The sequence below is a fragment of the Polypterus senegalus genome, chromosome 11 (genome assembly GCF_016835505.1).
Source record: "Polypterus senegalus isolate Bchr_013 chromosome 11, ASM1683550v1, whole genome shotgun sequence".
Taxonomy (NCBI): Eukaryota; Metazoa; Chordata; class Cladistia; order Polypteriformes; family Polypteridae; genus Polypterus; species Polypterus senegalus.
In genome coordinates, this window is record NC_053164.1 from 114,307,306 (window position 1) to 114,326,861 (window position 19,556).

The following is a 19,556-nucleotide window of genomic DNA, read 5'->3' on the forward strand; positions in this document are numbered from 1 at the left end:
AAATACTAATTGGAGTTATTCTAATATTGTTTTTCAGGAATAACTGGTTTGCCAAACCATGGACTGTGCTGTTGTGTGAACTCACTGCTGCAGTCATTTTTCGCTACTCCAGAATTCACATCATTACTAAACAAGTAAACAAGTCTCTTGTATTGTTTTCATTTTTTTCTTCTTGGAAATGATGCTATAAAAGTGATAAGACTTATGATCTAAGAAAAAAGAGTAATGCTCCTATAATCTAATTTCATATCTGCATTATCAACGGTTACCAACTCATCTCACAGCCAGTTTTTGAAAATATTGAACAAGCAATGTCACTGGAGAATGTCCAGATAAACACAGATATACCAAGCAAATTCAATGAATAGGTACAAAAGTCCTCAAGTAAAACTGAGGTTTAAGTGTTTTTCACTTTATGTTGGCAAAAGATAATTGAACATGTGCTGTACACTTGCTAAATTAATGGATTGACTAAATATCATTTGGTTAGGAAAAGTGCTAAACTATACTATCACATACTAAAGGATATTTTAAAGAAAGTCCTAAAAAGAATAGAATAGAACAAAATGTCTTCTCCTAAAATTTTGGAAGGGTCAAGGACAAAGAGTCTGATTGGACCCATTCAAGGCTATAATAGTAGAGGTAGCTGCAAGGAGCTGTACTGAAATGATTGTAGATGCATGTCATGGTAACTGGCAACAGAAGGCCACCGTACTTGTTCATTCTCTAGTTCCTCTCCCAATTTGAAGCCCTTAAAGTACTTAGTGTCTTAAAATATGCAGACATATATATTTACAGTGGATATTGGAAGAGCTCCACAATTATCTAAAGGGTACCCCTTGTTGTGTGATTTTGGATTATACAAAAATAACTTGTATTGTATTGTATTATATCACAGCCTTCATTCAATGCACCTCCTGCATTCTCCTGGACTCCTTGCTACAGGCATTTCTTTGTACAAGTTGTAATGGCTCTGAAAAGCATTTCACACATAGACACAAACATATAGATAGATAGATAGATAGATAGATAGATAGATAGATAGATAGATAGATAGATAGATAGATAGATAGATAGGCAGGCTGACTGACTGATTGACTGATTGATTGATTGATCAATCAGAAAAGGAATATTTGGGGTTAACTTGTATTCATTAATCAAAAAAAATCAAAAGTGATATCAAAAGTCATTTCATGTCCTAGTAGATCTAAATATTTTATGTTTTTTCAGATATCTTCATTGCTTTGACTGCTAACCAGGGGCCTCATGTATAAATGGTGCGTACGCACAGAAATGTTGCGTAAGAACATTTCCACATTCAAATCGCGATGTATAAAACCTAAACTTGGCGTAAAGCTATGCACATTTCCACAGTACATCATACCCTGTTCTACGCAAGCTCTCTTCTCGGTTTTGCAGACTGGCGGCACCCAGTGTCAAAGCAATGCTACTGTTCCAGTATGGTTTATCTTTCTTTTTCAGATCCACATTACTGACACAGCTTTATAAATACACTGAAATTAACCGCATATTGCTTATTAGTTTAATGCATCTGATTGTAATTAACCTGTAACAATATAATGGTCCACGGAATTTCCAAACTATTCTAAATACCATAGCTGCTTTAGCGTTGTTTCTCTCACTGCACCTTCTTTTTCTTCTTTCAGCTGCTCCCATTAAGGGTTGCCACAGCGGATCATCTTTTTCCATATTACTCTCACTGCACCACTCGGAGTATTTTTATCACTGTCTTTGAGTGGGGAATCACAGCAGCAGCTGATCGGAAAGAGAATTATCGGGATACAGCATCAAACACACGCTGCCTCAGCCACAGCAAAACGTTTCAAAGCCTTTCCTGTATGGACCTCGCGGTTCAGAAACAGTTTCATCCCAAGAACTATAAACACACTCAATCAAGTGCTCCTTGTAGAACTGTTTGTACTTATAAGTACAATTACCCCACTGTAAACTTGCACTACAGTCATAATATTGCACAACCTGCGCCACTTTATAAAGCACTTATTTACATATGATGACGATATCATTTTTAAGATGAAATGCAGCAAATTATGTTGATTATATTATACAGATAAACTTTAACTTCATTTAAATAATCTGTATTGTTAATAATTAAACATGTGAGGACACGGTGCCGCAGCGCTACCAAGTTCACATATTGTTCCTGCTTTGCGCTGTATATTTGCTGAGGCTGGCGTAACAATGGAAGGATAGACGAATAGAATAATTAAACACGTACTGTGAAGATATTTCAATGTTCCTTAAAGGTTTTGAAGAATCGTCGTTGTAAGCTTACAGATGGCTTAAGGTCTATTACAGAGCTGATTGTGTGGAAGAAAAGTAAGGACAGGAATTGGAGGTTAGTACGTTTGAAAGAGACAGTACTGCTACAATAAATTATTTCATCGAAGGTCGCGCATAGTGCAGTAGCATCTTGTGTGAGACATGAACAGTCACTGCACCACCGTGTTCCCATGTTTAATAACATGCTTTCATTCCAATCATCATGAAAATGATATCACGTATATATCTCAGTATTTTAATTATTCAGAGAGCTGTAATATCATGAATGTAATGGATTCTGTGTCCTGTTGGAGAAAGAGAAAGAACGGAAGCACGTAGTGATTCACACACATAGAGCACATAGAAGATCAAATACAAAACAAAGCATTTAACATGCTACTTTAGTTACGATGGGATTTGAGAAACTAGTAAATTAAATGATTTTAAGATGAAGTTTATAATATTCTACTTTAATGACAAAATAAACTACATGATTAAAGTGGAAATTTTGAGATTAAAGTTGACATTTTATGCTTTTTTCCCACTGTGTGCTTATTTTTTTTGTCTGTACCCTAATAAGCATTCATGACACTCAGACGGTGGGCTAGAACTCGCCTTTTCACGGTGACTTTGATATGTGACTTCTTTTTTATTTTGGCACTGTGCGACTTTCTGAACTTGAGCTTTCAAGTTTCTCCAACACGCTATGTCACTCGATCAACTTCCTTTTGTTGATTATACCACTCTTTAAATCAACAAATAGTATGTTTTTCCTTTGCCTCCACTTCGTATTCGCTGAAATTCTTATATTTCCCCCGTGCTTTTCCCATTGTCTTTTCACAGAACGCTGAGCTTAAGGGCTATTTATATTGATTTGTGTATTCAAAGAAGCGTAATTCTGGGAGGAATTGGGGTGGGACAGCAGGCACGTGCGTTACTTTTCACGCTGACCGGAATTTATGTAGCGGAAGAACGCGGAAGTTGGAGTACGCACAGATTCCTGCATCTGGATTTTTCTGTGGGTAAACACATTTTGGCTTTTGTGCTTATGTCATGTTATAGTGCGAATTCTACGCACGGTGTTATGCATGAGGCCCCAGGTGTTTAGAACAAATGAAATAGCACTACTTATCTTTTAAAGATTTTAGTAATTAAGCAGATATACTATGTCAAGAGTGATAACAGAAAAGGTTAAAAAATGTACTAATAACAAGCTTTTATAAATTTTCATTTGTAGATGCGTAGAAGTTGGAAAGAAAACACCTGAAGATAAGAATGTACCTCTAAATCTTCAAAAGTTAACTCAAGATGTTCAGAACTGCAGTTCAGTTCGCAATGCTCACAAGAAATTATTACAGTGTTTGGATAAAAACCGTATTAGATGTAAGTTGTATTCTTTATATTTATGTACCAATGCATGTAGTATATAAATGTTTTAAATCTGATAAGGAAAAACATTGTTGCAAGGATATTTGGAAAATATTACAGTAGCTTTCCTTTAGAACAACTTAATGAAATTCTTTTTTGCATATCTGACCAACATGTGACATGTCACCACTCCCCGATACCATGATCATCAAGTCTTGCTGGTCAAACATGGAGATGTGGTAGAATAACTAATACTCTAAATTTTCCCAGTTTGAGTGAGTGTGTGTGTATTTCGGTACATGAGTGTTCCCCCATAATGAGCTGACACCTTGACTTGTGTTCGGTCCTACCATGTGCATGTGACTGCTGGGATTGGCTCCAGTTCCTAACCCTAAAAGTGAATTACACGAGTTTAAAATTGGTTGAAGAGATGTGAAAGCTGTCTGTGGGGATGCTAAAGATGCCCAGATTTCTCACAAAGAAAGATGTAATACATCAAAATCTAAACCTGAAATAGTAAGCAATATGAAAAAATGAGAGAATTGAAAAAAAGTGATGAATATTACATAACAAATTAACATTTATAGATATATTTGAGTAGATAAAATGTAAATGTAAAATGTAAATAAACGGAAATTGTTGATATGAACCAGATAAGATACTATTGAGCAGCATTAAGACAGACTGTTGAACATGAAGACAGACTTTTCGCCAAGAAACCCCATGATAGGTCAGAAGAGCATGTCATTATCAACTCATTGGGTTGGGAATTTGAAAGACGTTGAAAAGCTGTCATATCGCAGGAGCATACAAATATTACTGATGGAAAACTACACTACAGCATGTGGAGAAGGAAATGAGTTACAGCAAAAAAGAAACATATGACATTGGAGAAAGAATAGTTGGGTTTTGTGATTAAAAGCTGTTATATTGCTGTGCTGTGTTGTATTGACTCACACTGTGAAGCATCTCAGTTTGCAGATTTGCACTCTGGTAACTGTCCGTGGTCAGCCGCAAGCCCATAATGTCTGGCTCAGAAGTGGCTCCTCACAGTTTACGCTTATCCATTCACAGAGAAGTACTGACAAATATTGCTTTTACTATCTAACACTGAGAGACTCAAACAATATTTTATTAAGAAAAAAAAATACTCAGAAAGCTCTAAAACAGAAATATAGTTTTCCCATCATACAGTATCTGTTGCTCAAAATTTTTTTTATCACTCTTTAATTTAATATTGTTTTTGTATCAGTATACTGTTGCTGGATTATGTGAATTTCCCCTTGGGATTAATAAAGTATCTATCTATCTAAAAATGCAACAAAAATAAAAAAAATTCTTGTTTTTGACCAGTTGCTATATTGTGATAGTGATTTCATTTAATTATTTGTAGTTAAGCACCCTTTGACTGATAGATCAGCTGCTTTCTGTGGTTTTACATTGTAGTATACAACTGTTACTGTCTGATTCTAAACAATTATTAATTTCAGCCTTTTACAGTACATCCATCCATCCATTATCCAACCCGCTATATCCTAACACAGGGTCATGGGAGTCTGCTGGAGCCAATCCCAGCCAACACAGGGTGCTAGGCAGGAAACAAACCCCGGGCAGGACTCCAGCCCACCGCAGGGCGCACACACACACACACACCAAGCACACACTAGGGACAATTTAAGATTGCCAGTGCACCTAACCTGCATGTCTTTGGGCTGTGGGAGGAAACCCACGCAGACACAGGGAGAACATGCAAATGCCACGCAGGGAGAACCTGGGAAGCAAACCCAGGTCTCCTAACTGCGAGGCATTAGCACTACCCACTGTGCCACCATGCTGCCCTTTTACAATGCAATACGATACAATTTATTTTTGTGTAGCCCAAAATCACACAAGAAGTGCCACAATGGGCTTTAACAGGCCCTGCCTCTTGACAGCCCTTCAGCCTTGACTCTCTAAGAAGACAAGGAAAAACTCCCAAAAAAACTCTTGTAAGGAAAAAATGGAAGAAACCTTAGGAAAGGCAGTTAAAAAAGAGACCACTTTCCAGGTATGTTGGGTGTGCAGTGGGTGTCAAAAGGAAGGGGGTCAATACAATACATTACAATACACAGAACAGAACAAATCCCCAATACCGTATAAAAATAAACAATATTACAAGTATGGAGCAGAATTTAACAGTAGATGATATCACATAATATGATTTGGATTTGTTTAGAGTCCTGCAGACCTCAGCCATCAAGCTGCCTCCCTCTATCAGGGATGACTTTACCTTAGGCAGGCAAAACAACTTGGCAGGTGGGCCGTGGCATCAAGTGCCACATTTGAGTACCGAGAAGAGAAACAGAATAGGTGAGAGTTAGTATCAAATTATAACTATCATGTTACTTATGTTTTAGTGCTAATGACTAACAACATACAGTAGATGCAGTCTGTACAGTTAATCAGCAGCTCTAGTCAGGATATGCTAGACTGATGTAGTGAGTCGTCAGCCGGGATTTAAAAGCTGAGACCGAAGGGGCATCTCTTATTGTAGCAGGCAGACCATTCCAGAGTTTAGGGGCCGTGTAACTAAAAGCTTAAACTCCCACTGTTATTTTATTAATTCTTGGAATCCTAAGCAGACTGGCATCTTGAGATCTTAATGTGTGTTCTGGCTTGTAAGTCATGATAAGTTCAGACAAGTAAGCTGGACCTTGGCCATTTAATGCTTTATATGTTAAAAGGAGGATTTTGAAATCTGCCCTAAACTTAACCGGGAGCCAGTGTAAGGATTTAAGAACTGGAGTTATGTGTTTGTATTGTCTTGTTTTTGAATTAACTGGAGACAGTATAAAGAACAATTTGAACATCCAGTGAACACTGTGTTGTAGTAGTCAATCCTACTAGAAATAAATGCATGGATTATTTTCTCAAAATTCTGTTTATTTAGAAAGCGCCTTAATTTCCAAACATTTTTAAGATGGAAGAAACATGATTTGGACAACTTTGTAATGTGCGCTCTAAATGACATGCTAGAGTCAAAGATAACTCCTAGATTGCGGGCTGATTCAGTAAAATTAATGGTGATTGCAACTGAGTTAAATGATGACAAAATATTGTTGTGGTCAGCGTCATTCCCTCCAACAATTAACATCTCTGCTTTATCTGTGTTTAAAGACAAGTAGTTCTCATTCATTTATGCATGTATAATGAATGGATGTGTTGTTTTTTTTCCTTTGGTCATTTTGCTATGATTGGATTTGATTGCCATTTTTCCCCACAGAAGGGAAATAAATATATACAAAAGTGGGATAAATGTCCATTCAGCTTTTTGCTTGCAATGACCTGTTTGATGCTCCTTGGATGGACGATGTACATTCAAACCTTCTCAGAAAGTTACAGTGCATAGGAAATCAAGCTGTAAATTCAATTTGGATTCTGAGAAAATGAGAATTTTAATAGAGCTTTTAATGGTGTTAAAGTGAAAAAGAAAGCAACAATGGTGGGATTCCAGTAATAGAGAAATTATAAATTATTGATTTCATGCCTTTCTTTAGAGTTCAGTAGTCTTTTTATGTAAAAGTCATAGTATAATAGTTACAGTTGTGGCAAGTGGCCGGGGCCCATACCTGGCCAGGACGCCCTTGCAGCATATCTTCCGGGGGAGCAACGATGGGAAACCCAATATTTCCCCCTGGACACTAGATGGCAGCCTCCATGGGTTGCAGCGGTGTCTCAGACTCCCCCAGGGCTTCATGGTGGTTGGTGTTTTGTGCAGCCCTGTTGGGTTCCGAAGGCACCGCCAGGGGGTGCTGTAGTTGGGACTCCTGAGCCCAACTGAACTAATCTTCGGCTCCACCTGGAAGTGCAACCGGAAACAGGTGATCAAGCACCTGGAGCATTTCCGGGTGGGCCATAAAAGGAGCCAGCAACCACCACTCAGCGGCCAGAGTCAGATGAAAGGAGGACAAAGCTTGGAGGAGTGGTGAAGGAAGAGCATTAGAAGAAGAGTGTGCTTAGTGCACTGTTATTTGGGACTGGGTATTGCCTGTGGGACACGGGGAAGACTTGTGCCCACAGGGGAAGAAAATAAATAGTTTATTTTTTTTTTTACCCATGCCTCCGTGTCAATCTGTGTCGGGTCAGGCGCTATATAGCGCTCTTGTTACACAGTATATGTTTCAATATATTTAATTCTGAGTTATTTAGGGTTTAAAGAATGTAAACCTGTAACTAATGTCATGTTTGAGTTGAAATTAAAAGGTTCATTTTTATTACCATCTTGATTTTCATTACTTAAGGGATGTATCTTAAATAGTGCTGCCGCCTCGTAATTAGGAGACCCAGGTTCGCTTCCTGGGTCCTCCTTGCATGGGGTTTGCATGTTCTCCCCGTGTCTGCGTGGGTTTCCTCTGGGTGCTCCGGCTTCCTCCCACAGTCCAACGACATACAGGTTAGGTGCATTGGCGATTCTAAATTGTCCCTAGTATGTGCTTGGTGTGTGGGTGTGTGTGTGCATGCCCTGCGGTGGGCTGGCAACCTGCTCGGGGTTTGTTTCCTGCCTTGTGCCCTGTGTTGGCTGGAATTGGCTCCAGCAGACCCCCGTGACCCTGTAGTTAGGATATAGCAGGTTGGATAATGGATGGATGGATGGATGTATCTTATAGATCATGTGACTGTATCAGCTGCACTTTGGATATTACAGGACATGATATATAAATACTGAGACATTCACATTTTAAGTTATCCCTCAGTACAAAACCTCTTGTTCTCTTCAGTGCTAAGAGGAGCCTAGCCCCAATCTTGAAAGGTAGGTCTACACATACCCAAAAATAGGATAAAGGCTTTAAAATATCAGAAGTCTTAATATGTTCAGAAGGGCTGTAGACTGCAACTAAAATGGTTGCCAATGTGATAAAAAAAAATTATAAATTGCGATAATAATTTAAAGTTTAGTCACCATTAGGAACTAATGCACAACTTTCTTTTTCTGGGTTATTCGATTTTTATCTGCCACTATATATATGTACATGTACTTCTTTAACCACTGTACTTACATCCCAATCCACAGCTAGCAGCACGCACAAATGTCAGCATGCAGGACACACACACGTCATCGATGTACCTGAGTTTACTTATCACAGTATGAACAGCCGCTGCTTCATCAGTTGATCCATCACTAGATGGCTATTTGAAAAGTCTTTGTATCCAAAAGGAGAGAAAAGGCTTCGTAAAAAGTGATTTATCATGTGAGGAGTAACAGTTCTTTATAAGTAGCGGCAGTGAGATAGATACAGTTACTAATGTTTCTAATCTTATGCAGTACATGTTAAGTGATCATTCTTCTCAGACTTTAATTCTAAAGCATACACAGCACATGAAGGTGACCCAGTCAGTGATGAGGAAGGCAGACATATTGGATTCTAATGATCCCTTCATTATTTCAACCTGTTCATAACTAACAAAATGTTAGATATAATTGTGATTGAAACCAATAGACATGCAAACTGACTGATACAGCACCACACACTGAAAACCAATTGCAAGGTGAATGTGTACATTGATGTCAGTTGTGAGGAGCTGCTAGTTTTGTATGCCTTAAATTAAAATGCGCTTAACAACAAAACTTTGTGAAACAACTTTTCCTCAATTTTTTTTTCCAGGTTGTTGAGGTGTGGATTTTTTTTTTTTTGCAAAAGCTGGATATATCTGATTTTATTAAAAAATAAACAGTTCCAGAAAACCTTTTTTTCCCCAATGTAAAGGGGTTAAACTCCTTGAATAAACAAAAAGCAGAATATAGCAGTGTTGGGTGAAAAACATCCCTTAACAAGCAAGTTAAGGGATTATTATTAAAGATTTCTGAAACTTTTCACATGCTAGCTGATCTATACTAATAAAAGGCAAACCCTTCACTCACTCACTCATCACTAATTCTCCAACTTCCCATGTAGGTAGAAGGCTGAAATTTGGCAGGCTTATTCCTTACAGCTTACTTACAAGAGTGGCGTCCCTGCGCTAACCAAAACCGATGTACGTACTTATTTCGGTGGTATGACGTCACTGTCGGCCGCCATATTGAACTTTCCAACGTCATTAATTCTTTAACTTCTCGTGTAGGTAGAAGGCTGAAATTTTGCAGGCTCATTCCTTACAGCTTACTTACAAAAGTTAAGCAGGCTTCATTTCGAAATTCTACGCGTAACGGTAATAACGGTCAACACCGTCCGCCATGTTGAACTTTCTTATTTATGGCCCCATCTTCACGAAATTTGGTAGGCGGCTTCCCTGCGCTAACGAAACCAATGTACGTACTTATTTCGGTGGTATGATCCCACTGTCGGCCGCCATATTGAACTTTTCAACGGTCTTTGTTACTTATGGGCCCATCTTCAAGAAATTTGGTACGTGGGTTCCTAACGCTAACTGAATCCTACTTACGTACATATATGCGTCCATAGCCTGCAGCTCGGTCACCGTGTTAGGCGGCGTTGGGTCCCCCATCCCAACGCCTCCCACGTTGTTGGCTGCCTGCCTGTATAAGGCCGTCCGTCGCTCTAGTCTCTACATTCCCTTCCTTGCTTCGCCACGGGATTCACGTCTCCCTGCTGATAACTACAGCCTTTTTATTTAATCCACGGCTTCTCCGCTGTTTTATTGTTCATTTATTACGATAATAGTTATTGTGTAGGTATTTTAGACTTACTTTACATTGTTCCGGTACCCATTTCCTTTATCATTCCAACTGTACCCCCATTAACATGTCTATCGAGGTGATCCTTATCGATCAAAGAACTGTCACTTATCGAGTGGTTTCCATGCTTGGAGATGGCCCCTACCTTTTCCATTCTCTTTGTTACATATTGCACGGCCATATCAGGCTCACTCTTGATATCCAGAGGAACATTGTGTCTTATGTATTGAATGACTGGGACAGGTTCAAGGTGTGGACTGATGACGGTACAGGAGATAATTATTCTACACAGGAGCACTAGAATAGTGAAATGCTTAAGCCCTTCACCTATGCATCTGCATGTGAGTTGATGGCTGCCGCTGAATTGTTCGGTTGTCGCTTTCAAGTGTACCGAAATGGCCAAATATTTTATACCTTTCGACAAACGCCAATGCCTCTTAAACATCTTAGATTGACAGGTGACGATTTCAGTAGTGGACACTTTGATGTTTATGAATGTTTAAACTTTCAAAAGCTGGATGTGAAGTTATCGATGAAAAGGGTTGTATACTTACAACGCTTGACAGATGCCGAATGTCTCTTCAACACAAGGCCTACAAAATACTATCGTAATTGAAACAAACCATGAAACTCAAACCGATTATGACAGCGGCAATCCAAGCTGTGAGATTTGAAACAAGTTTACTGTTCCCATGGCCAACTGTACATTGCATGCTCAAGAGTACTGTAACCTCAGCACACAGCTTGGTCATATTACAACCGGAGGGCCGAACTCACAATGTGGTATACAAAGAGATCCTTAACAAATAATTATTGGTATATTTTCCCTCAGTTTTAAAAGGTTTAATTTTCTTAATAAAAATTTTAAGGCAGTACTTCGCCGCTGCGAAGCGTGAACATTTTGCTAGTCTGTTAATAAAGTCAAAACATAAAATTGCACACTTTTTTTAAAGAGTTTGATGCATCCCCTTGTGACTCTCTGATCACTGTAACTGATCCTGAAAATTCACATGGCGAGGTTAGTGTGGTTTCTGACAACACTGCGTTTGAATGACTAGCTACATTCTTTGAGCAATTCATTCATCAAAAAGCCTGAATCATACTTTTGGAGTTTGTGACTTCAGGAATGTCCTTGGCATAGGTACAGTATGATAAATGAAAAATAAGTAATGAATAACATGACATCAAATCTATACTAATAAAAGGCAAAGCCCTCACTCACTCACTCACTGACTCACTCACTCACTCACTGACTCATCACTAATTCTCCAACTTCCCGTGTGGGTGGAAGGCTGAAATTTGGCAGGTTCATTCCTTACAGCTTCCTTACAAAAGTTGGGCAGGTTTTATATCGAAATTCTACGCGTAATGGTCATAACTGGAAGCAGTTTTTCTCCATTTACTGTAATGGAGATGAGCTTCAACGCCGTAGGGGCGGAGTTTCGTGTGACATCATCACGCCTCCCACGTAATCACGCAGTACATAGAAAACCAGGAAGACCTCAAAAAAGCGCTGAAGAAAACATGCATTATATAATTGAGAAGGCAGCGAAACAATAAGAAGCGAGCGAGTGACATATACAACCATATTCATGAGTTCTGCTACTTGAAACAAAGCACGATGTAAACCTACACTTTAAATTAAGTTCATAGACAGGCTGCCGCTGGCGTTTGTAATTTAGTGCCTACCCATATAAGGCCGTCCGTCAGCGGCAATCCAATAGCAAACTGCCACGGGTAAATATTCACGGCTGAAGGACTGTGCTTATGGAGAGGAAGATTAGATGGTCAGGGTGGTGTTTGACACAAACTCAGCGAAACTGCGAGAGAAAGTTTTAAGTGCCAGGACTAAGGTAACATTAAATAAAGCCATGGACATAGCACGAGATGGCACCAGCACAGCTGGGAACCTTCGATGCAAGTACACCGAGTGGCTCACGTGAACTGCGAGTGCACAGATAAAAGCAACAGTTCCAAAGAGCTGAACAAAAACGAATTACACAATTGAAAAGGCAGCAAAAATATGAAGCGTCTGATAAGCATATTCATAAATGCAGCTACTGTGGAAACAAAGCACACGGTGGAAAAAGTCAATGTCCCGCTAAAGGAAGACAGTGTAAAAACCCGTGCATGCAGTGTGTCAGGTCTCAGATAAAGAAGAAGACGAGCTGTTTATTGATGCAGTAAGAAACGAATCGATGAATGAAACCTGTCATCTTTACAACGATTGACAAACACGGAATGTAACTTGAACACAACACATCCTACAAATACGAACCTGATTGAAAGAAATAATGATAATCAAATCCTTGATGACAGCAACACTCAGTAACACTCACAAAACAAATACTGTATATTGACAGTCATGTTACGTTATTTTAAAATGTTCCCTTTTCTTTTCTACCTTTTTAACACACTACTTCTCGCTGATACGCGGGTATATATATATGTATATATATATCCCGCTCTACATACTCGAATAATGGATACTTTATTCGCCATCAATGATTGTTTTGGTAAAGCCATACTCAGTGTATTCATTAGATGAACGGTAAAAAGTAAGAGCGAGGGGAGGATGACTCATTGAGGCATGCAGGCTGTAGTGCGTCAACTCTATCTGAATTGCGCGATCACATTTGAAAAATATATCTTTTCAAGTTCTATTTAGTGCATATGTGTCAAACTCAAGGGCGGGCCACATCCGCCCGGCGTGTAATTATATCCGTCCCGCGAGATCATTTTATATACTGTATTATTGTTATTAAAGCCCGGGTATATGAAGCGCTGGTAACACAATAAACTACAGATCCCATAATGCAGCGCTTCAGCTGCCTTGCCGAACACTTACCGCTTACTAGAGTTATTGCGCACTGAGTTTGCACGGCGCTTTGGTGACTTTGAAGAACAAAAAAAGTCCGTCTACATGCGGCTCGAACCTTGTGCATGTTTGGTAGCACATATCTGTGTGAGAAGCTCTTCTCAGTGATAAAGACTAACAAAACAGCACACAGGAGTTGCCTCACTGATGAGCACCTGCAATCCATCCTGAGAATCTCCACAACACAGAACCTCACACCAAACAGAAACGAACTTGTGGCCAAAAAGATGCCAGGCGTCCAGCTCTAAAATGACATATGAGCAAAGACAACTGAATGATTTGATTTGTTATTGCACGTAAGAGCGGGAGTCAACCGTTTTAACAAACAGCGTATTGCACTGATACGAAATAGCTGTGTGTGTATATATGTAGATATGTATGTATATGTATATATATGTTTATATATGTGTGTGTGTATGTATGTATATATATATATATGTATTTGTGTGTATATATGTGTGTGTATGTATGTATGTGTGTGTATATATGTGTGTGTATATATGTAGATATATATGTATGTATATATGTGTATATGTATAGATATGTATATATATGTTTATGTGTGTGTGTGTAAATATATATATATATATATTATATATATATATATATATATATATATATATATATGACAACAACACTCATCACTCACAACAGTGACAAAACAATTACATTGACAATCAGGTTACGTTATTTTCAAAATGTTTCCTTTTCTTTTCATTGCTTCTTTAACACACTACTTCTCCGCTGCGAAGCGCGGGTATTTTGCTAGTAAATAAATAAAACAAATGAACAAACTTAAAGAACAAAATTAGTAACACAATACATAAAATTGTATTTAAAAGAAAACAAGATAAAAGTTGAATAAATAAGAATTGAACTTGAGCTAGGGCAGCAATCCTAGCTAAAACATGATAATTACATTTTCCAAACACCATCAGTAGATGAAATCCATTTCTGTTATTTTCTTTCTAGATTCTGTGCAGCATGATGCTGGTGAAACCTTCCTTTCTCTTTTGCGCCTTATACATGATCAGACTGAGAGCCCAGAGCTGGTGAGTACACTTATACTAGTTCTCTACTATTTCATATATGTAATTAACATACATTTTGTCTAATAAGATTTATTAATTTGGTACAAAAGCAACTAGAGCACAATACAGACACTATAGAATTTTCAGATGGTCAGGTCATCTTCGAAATGCCAAGAAAAAATAGTTTCAGTTATTTTTCTTTCAGAAAGACCATAATATCAGAGAACATACTGGGATTTTAAACTTGTCAATGTAGAATTGATTAATGCTACGCTAAAGCTGTGTGATAAAAAATCCTAATCTATTAATATCCACTAATGCATTCACCAAATTAAGCTGTTCCATTGCAGGGTTGTGAGAAGTTGCAGCTTCTCCTGGCAGCATATTAGAACACACAAGAACCAAATGACATTCACAGATTTTTTAACTCTCGTCTCTAGGATAGTGAGGGAAAAGAATTAACCTCTGCCCATCTTTTCCTCCAAAAAAAAAAAAAACGGCAAGTGGTCTTCCCTAGACTTTCTCGTATACTCAGATAATGGGGATGGATATTTGAGGAGTAAACCACAAGAAAATGATTATATTTTTATATTATGTACATTAAACAACAAGTCAAATCAAATTAATAATATATTGAACAATTATTATAAAAGTAAAGTTGAATTAATCAGACTCTGTAGCTGCATGAATAAAAAAGGTAAAGTACCACTTCCGGTTAACGGAAATAGCCCAAAAGTTTTGTATCTAATACTTGTATGCAAAATTTGTTGACCTAAATGAAAGCATACTCAAGTTATTGTGTTTACATATATACACACACACACACAGGCACACACACACAGACAGACACACAGAAATTATTGCAAAAATGGTATTTTTGGACCCGGGTAGGTCTAAAATGTCAAGATTCATCAAAAACTCGAAATGGAGCTTTTTGAGGATTCAAATACTTTCCCTATACTTCATATACAAGAAAGTCAGGGAAGTCTAAAATGTTTAAATCAAATCTTTGGACAATTACAATACTTTTCCTATACTTTGTATACAAGAAAGTAAAAAAAGAAAGAATTCTTCTGGGACTACACAAACAGATCCTGAGATTCCAGTCAACCAGGCAGTGTAGCACACTAATGTTAGTTTGTTTCCCTAACATTGTTGGTCTGCATAGAATATAATTTGTTGAAGCTCATTAAAATAAAACATCAATACAGACATGTAGCTTAAGGGTAATAGTATTCATTATTCCCAACCTCTAAACAGACAATTTAAGATAAAAAGCAAAAGAATAAAAAGCTTATAATAATAATACATTTTATTTACAGTATATAACATCTTTCCCATGCTCAAGGTATCTATACATATTCTTCAGATTAGTGCAGAACACTTCTAAGGTCAAGATGTTTGGTTCCTACGATTAACTGTTAAGATTTTGTAAATAAACTTTTTTTTTATTATTTACCTTTATTTTGTGAAATTATTTCTTTGCCATTTTCTGCTTTGGTTTTACATGTTGTCATCCGACAGGACAGACACAGGTTCAAATGCCTAGTAAACTCTGTTTAATTTTGAGACAAAATGAAAATAAAAAGTTTTTGCAAACAGAATAACAATCTTCACCACATTCACTTGGACTTTCAAAAAGGAGCCATAAAAGATGAGTCCAGCCTTTCTTTTTAGCACATCCCATAATGAACACCTATTTCCAGGTTCACAATCCTGAAGTGAGGCGATCGGAGCTCTTTGCAGGGAGTGGTCAGGGTTCCTCTGGCGCTTGGGAGAAAAGGAATAGGTAGTTAGTGACAGTGCCCCCTCTCCGCACAGAGTGGCATTACTTACCTCAACAGAGTCTTGAAGATGCCAAGTAAATGCATGTGTGTGACAATGTCTGCTTGTTTTTTTCATGGATGCCACCATGTTTATCTAACTGTATGATGCTATGTGGTTTCTGGACCAATAACAGCAAATTTATATTAGATCAGGGGTGGGCAAACTACGGCCTGCGGGCCACATCCGGCCTGTTGGTGTTTTTAATCTGGCCCGCCGAAGATTGGTACAAAATTGCCCAAATCAAATCATATCATAATTATGACTGCATTAATTTGACCCAGTTTTCACTCTAGACTTTTTCTATGGTGCAGCATTTCGAGCTGACAACTTATAATTCAAAGGTCGTAAGTCTGAAGCCAGCTCCCCTGCAAATTTAGGTGGAGTGGTGGCCCTGAGGCTAGGGATCTGCACTGGCAATCAGAAAGTTGCCGGTTCGACTCCCGTAAAATGCCAACAGGGACTCTGTTCTTTTGGGCCCTTGAGCAATGCCCTTAATCTGCAATTGCTGAGTGCTTTGAGTAGCGAGAAAGGCGCTATATAAATACAAAGAATTTTTATTATCACATTAAGTATAATTCATAAATTTAGTTCTACTTACATATCTGTCCCTATGCTAAATCAAGGTTTTGCTTAACTGAAAATATAAAATGTATTTTTCAATGGCAAGATTGCAGCACTAAATAATTAATTTCAGCAGCCACAAGCCAGGCTATGATAGCACTAGACTGAAAGTAATGTAAGTAAACAAGCCTCGTTGACAAGGAGGATCAGCAGCCTCAGGAAAAGGCAAAAAATAAAAGTTGAGTGAAAACATAAATAATGGAACCTAAAGCTACCTACTTTAATAGAAAGCTAACTAATACTAGAAATGATTTTTTGAGAGATTATCCACTGAGGGATATCAAAAGGAACCATGATGAAATACCCACAGCAAAGGCAATCATGTGTACCAATGCATAATGAAGCAACACTTCACTTGGAAAAACAAGTACTCCACACAGCAAACTCAGGAGCAGCAAATAAAAAATTCAGATTGATAATCAAAAAGAAGCAAGGTATCAGAACAGTCTGGAAATACCACCTACTAAGTTAGTTCAACCCTATATGATTAATTGCCCCATTGACACTGAGGTTACACAATACTGTTATCATAATGATCTTATTTGGTTGTCACTGTCATATTTGGTGTTAAAGTATGTATCAGATAAAGAATGTCTGGAGTAAATAGATTTTACCAGTAGTCTTATTATTAATGTTTGAACATGATGGTGGCCGAGAATAAGGCATTCATTGTCTTTCATTAAATCAGCAGTAATAGGCTAATTGATATAAATTGAACCACAGACCACTGTGAAGTTGCTGTTTACATGCCATAATTTCAAGCCCATTGTATCAGCCCCCAACCATTAACTAACAGTCATAGACTCCCCTAAACTGTCTTCATTAGCCCAAATGTCACATTACTTTGAGCAAATGGATATTCACTCAACTTCCAGTTGACTCATTACCATTCTATCTTGATTGATGCACCCAGTTACACTTTGATGCACTTTTTCTCAGCCTTCATTGTCAAATAAAACACCACTTGTTACTGGTGTGCTTTTCTGCCTCCTTTATGGATACCACCATTTTTATTACCCAGAATCGGGACTCCTAATCTACAATCATATGTGCCGATCATTGTGCGTCAGAGTCGAACCTCTTCAAATCAGGGGGTCTCAGACTCATTTCCTGAAGGGTCACAACAGCTACAAGTGTTGGTTGCAGTCACTTACTAAATTAGCAACCTGTTGCTAAGGTGTCATATTCTTTTGCATTTATTTTAACTGACTTACTTGTTTTTATTCTAAAACCTAAATTAATTTTTTTTCCCTTAGCTAACAGGCAGTTTACAATAAAAGCTGAGCTGCTTCCGCCTCTCCACAAGTGCAAAGGTATTAAAAATAGATTCAGGTTTTAACTGCCACCAGCTTTATAATTAGATGCTTTAACAATACATGTCACATTATTTAATTATATTTAATTATTTCACATTAATTGGTGACTCATGAGGGGTACGGGTGAAATGAAAACCATAAACCCACTCTTATGTGACCCCAACTCTAAATTATGATACAATGAACAAGCGTTTGTAAGATAAAGTGATCTTTATTTATTCATTTTATCTGGTAAAACACATTATGACAGAACACAACTCAATAAACTAAATAACACTGCAAGTTCAGCAATATGCTTCAAATATAAGCCATAAAATTTAGCATTCAACCAAAACAGAGAAACCCATAAAATGGTTCTTTGTACAGCAAAAAGGTGCAAGTAAAATAAAAAGCTTTTTATTTTATTAACATTAATGAGTTCTTGCCAAGCACTGAAAAAATTCTGAATAGATCTTTGCAAAGAAAATTCAATTTTTTTCCAGTTTGAGATAATATAAAACACTGCGTTACAGGGGGTGGATTGCAGTTCTTTCAGTTATTACCAACAATTTTTCATAACACACTTTGGTCCCGTCTGGCATTACTGTTAAAACATTGGAGTGATTTCAAATCCAAGGTTATCAGAGAGATAAACAGATATTTGTTCTCAGAATGGTTTAAGTGTAGGACATTCCCAAAACATGTAAACTAACAGCGCAGATGCTTGGTGACAAAGCTGATAGGTTGGATCTCACAACATCAGGCCTAAAATTGGATCTAGCGCTGGAAGGGACACCAATGTATCAGAGGACACACTTACACACATTCAGCCCTATTAATATATTTTAAATTAGCAGTCATCCTAAAAGTCTTTAATGTGTGGAAGAAAACCAGAGTCACCAGAAATACCAGGCATGGTGAGAGCACTGAAAATCAAGAGAAAAGACACACAGGCCGGAAATCAAACTGGGGCCCAAACATTATTCGGTGACCATCTTACCCGCTTTACCTTATGCCTCAGTTTAGTGGTAATGCCAGTGCTGAGGTTGATAATATTAAATCTTTGCTTCTTTTCTTAGGCTGAGGAAATTCTTCAGCTGTACAAAATCACTGTATTGGATTATCTGCAGTGTAACTTCTGCCAGAATATTAGCCAGTGCAACACCTTCATGTTAACTTTACTGCTGGACATCCAGGGCCCCTCAGCTACCTTGGTAAGTCACTTGAATGCTCTCTCTGAAAAAAAAACAATAAGAAAAAAATGTGTTTCCGCCATCTTCAGTGGATTTCATCTTTCATGTAAGATTTTTTTAAATGGAGTATGCAGTGTCCAAAGATATCTGTGCTTCGATTTTGAACAGAAACATAAAACCATCCAACCATTGTGCACCAGCTCAAAAAAAAATTCTGTAACACAAATGAGAGAAAGTCAGGGTGGTGTGTCCGTGTGTTTTCCTTTTCAAAACGTTGTGAGGAGTGACTGACATTTCAGGGTGTCTGAAACTCTGCTGATAACAGTGCTGGAACTTTAGCAGGAGAACTGTTTAATTTGTAAATTAAGA

The 19,556-nt window shown here is 37.9% G+C and overlaps 1 protein-coding gene across 1 annotated transcript in view; it reads left to right on the forward strand.

The window, feature by feature from the left end:
- usp18 (ubiquitin specific peptidase 18) overlaps nt 1-19,556 on the forward strand; it is a 49,252-nt gene that overhangs the window by 12,308 nt on the left and 17,388 nt on the right. The window contains exons 3-6 of the mRNA XM_039769529.1: nt 38-134; nt 3,539-3,684; nt 14,193-14,272; nt 19,074-19,208. Of these exons, the coding sequence (XP_039625463.1) occupies nt 38-134; nt 3,539-3,684; nt 14,193-14,272; nt 19,074-19,208 (458 nt within the window). The remainder of the gene's footprint in view (nt 1-37; nt 135-3,538; nt 3,685-14,192; nt 14,273-19,073; nt 19,209-19,556) is intronic.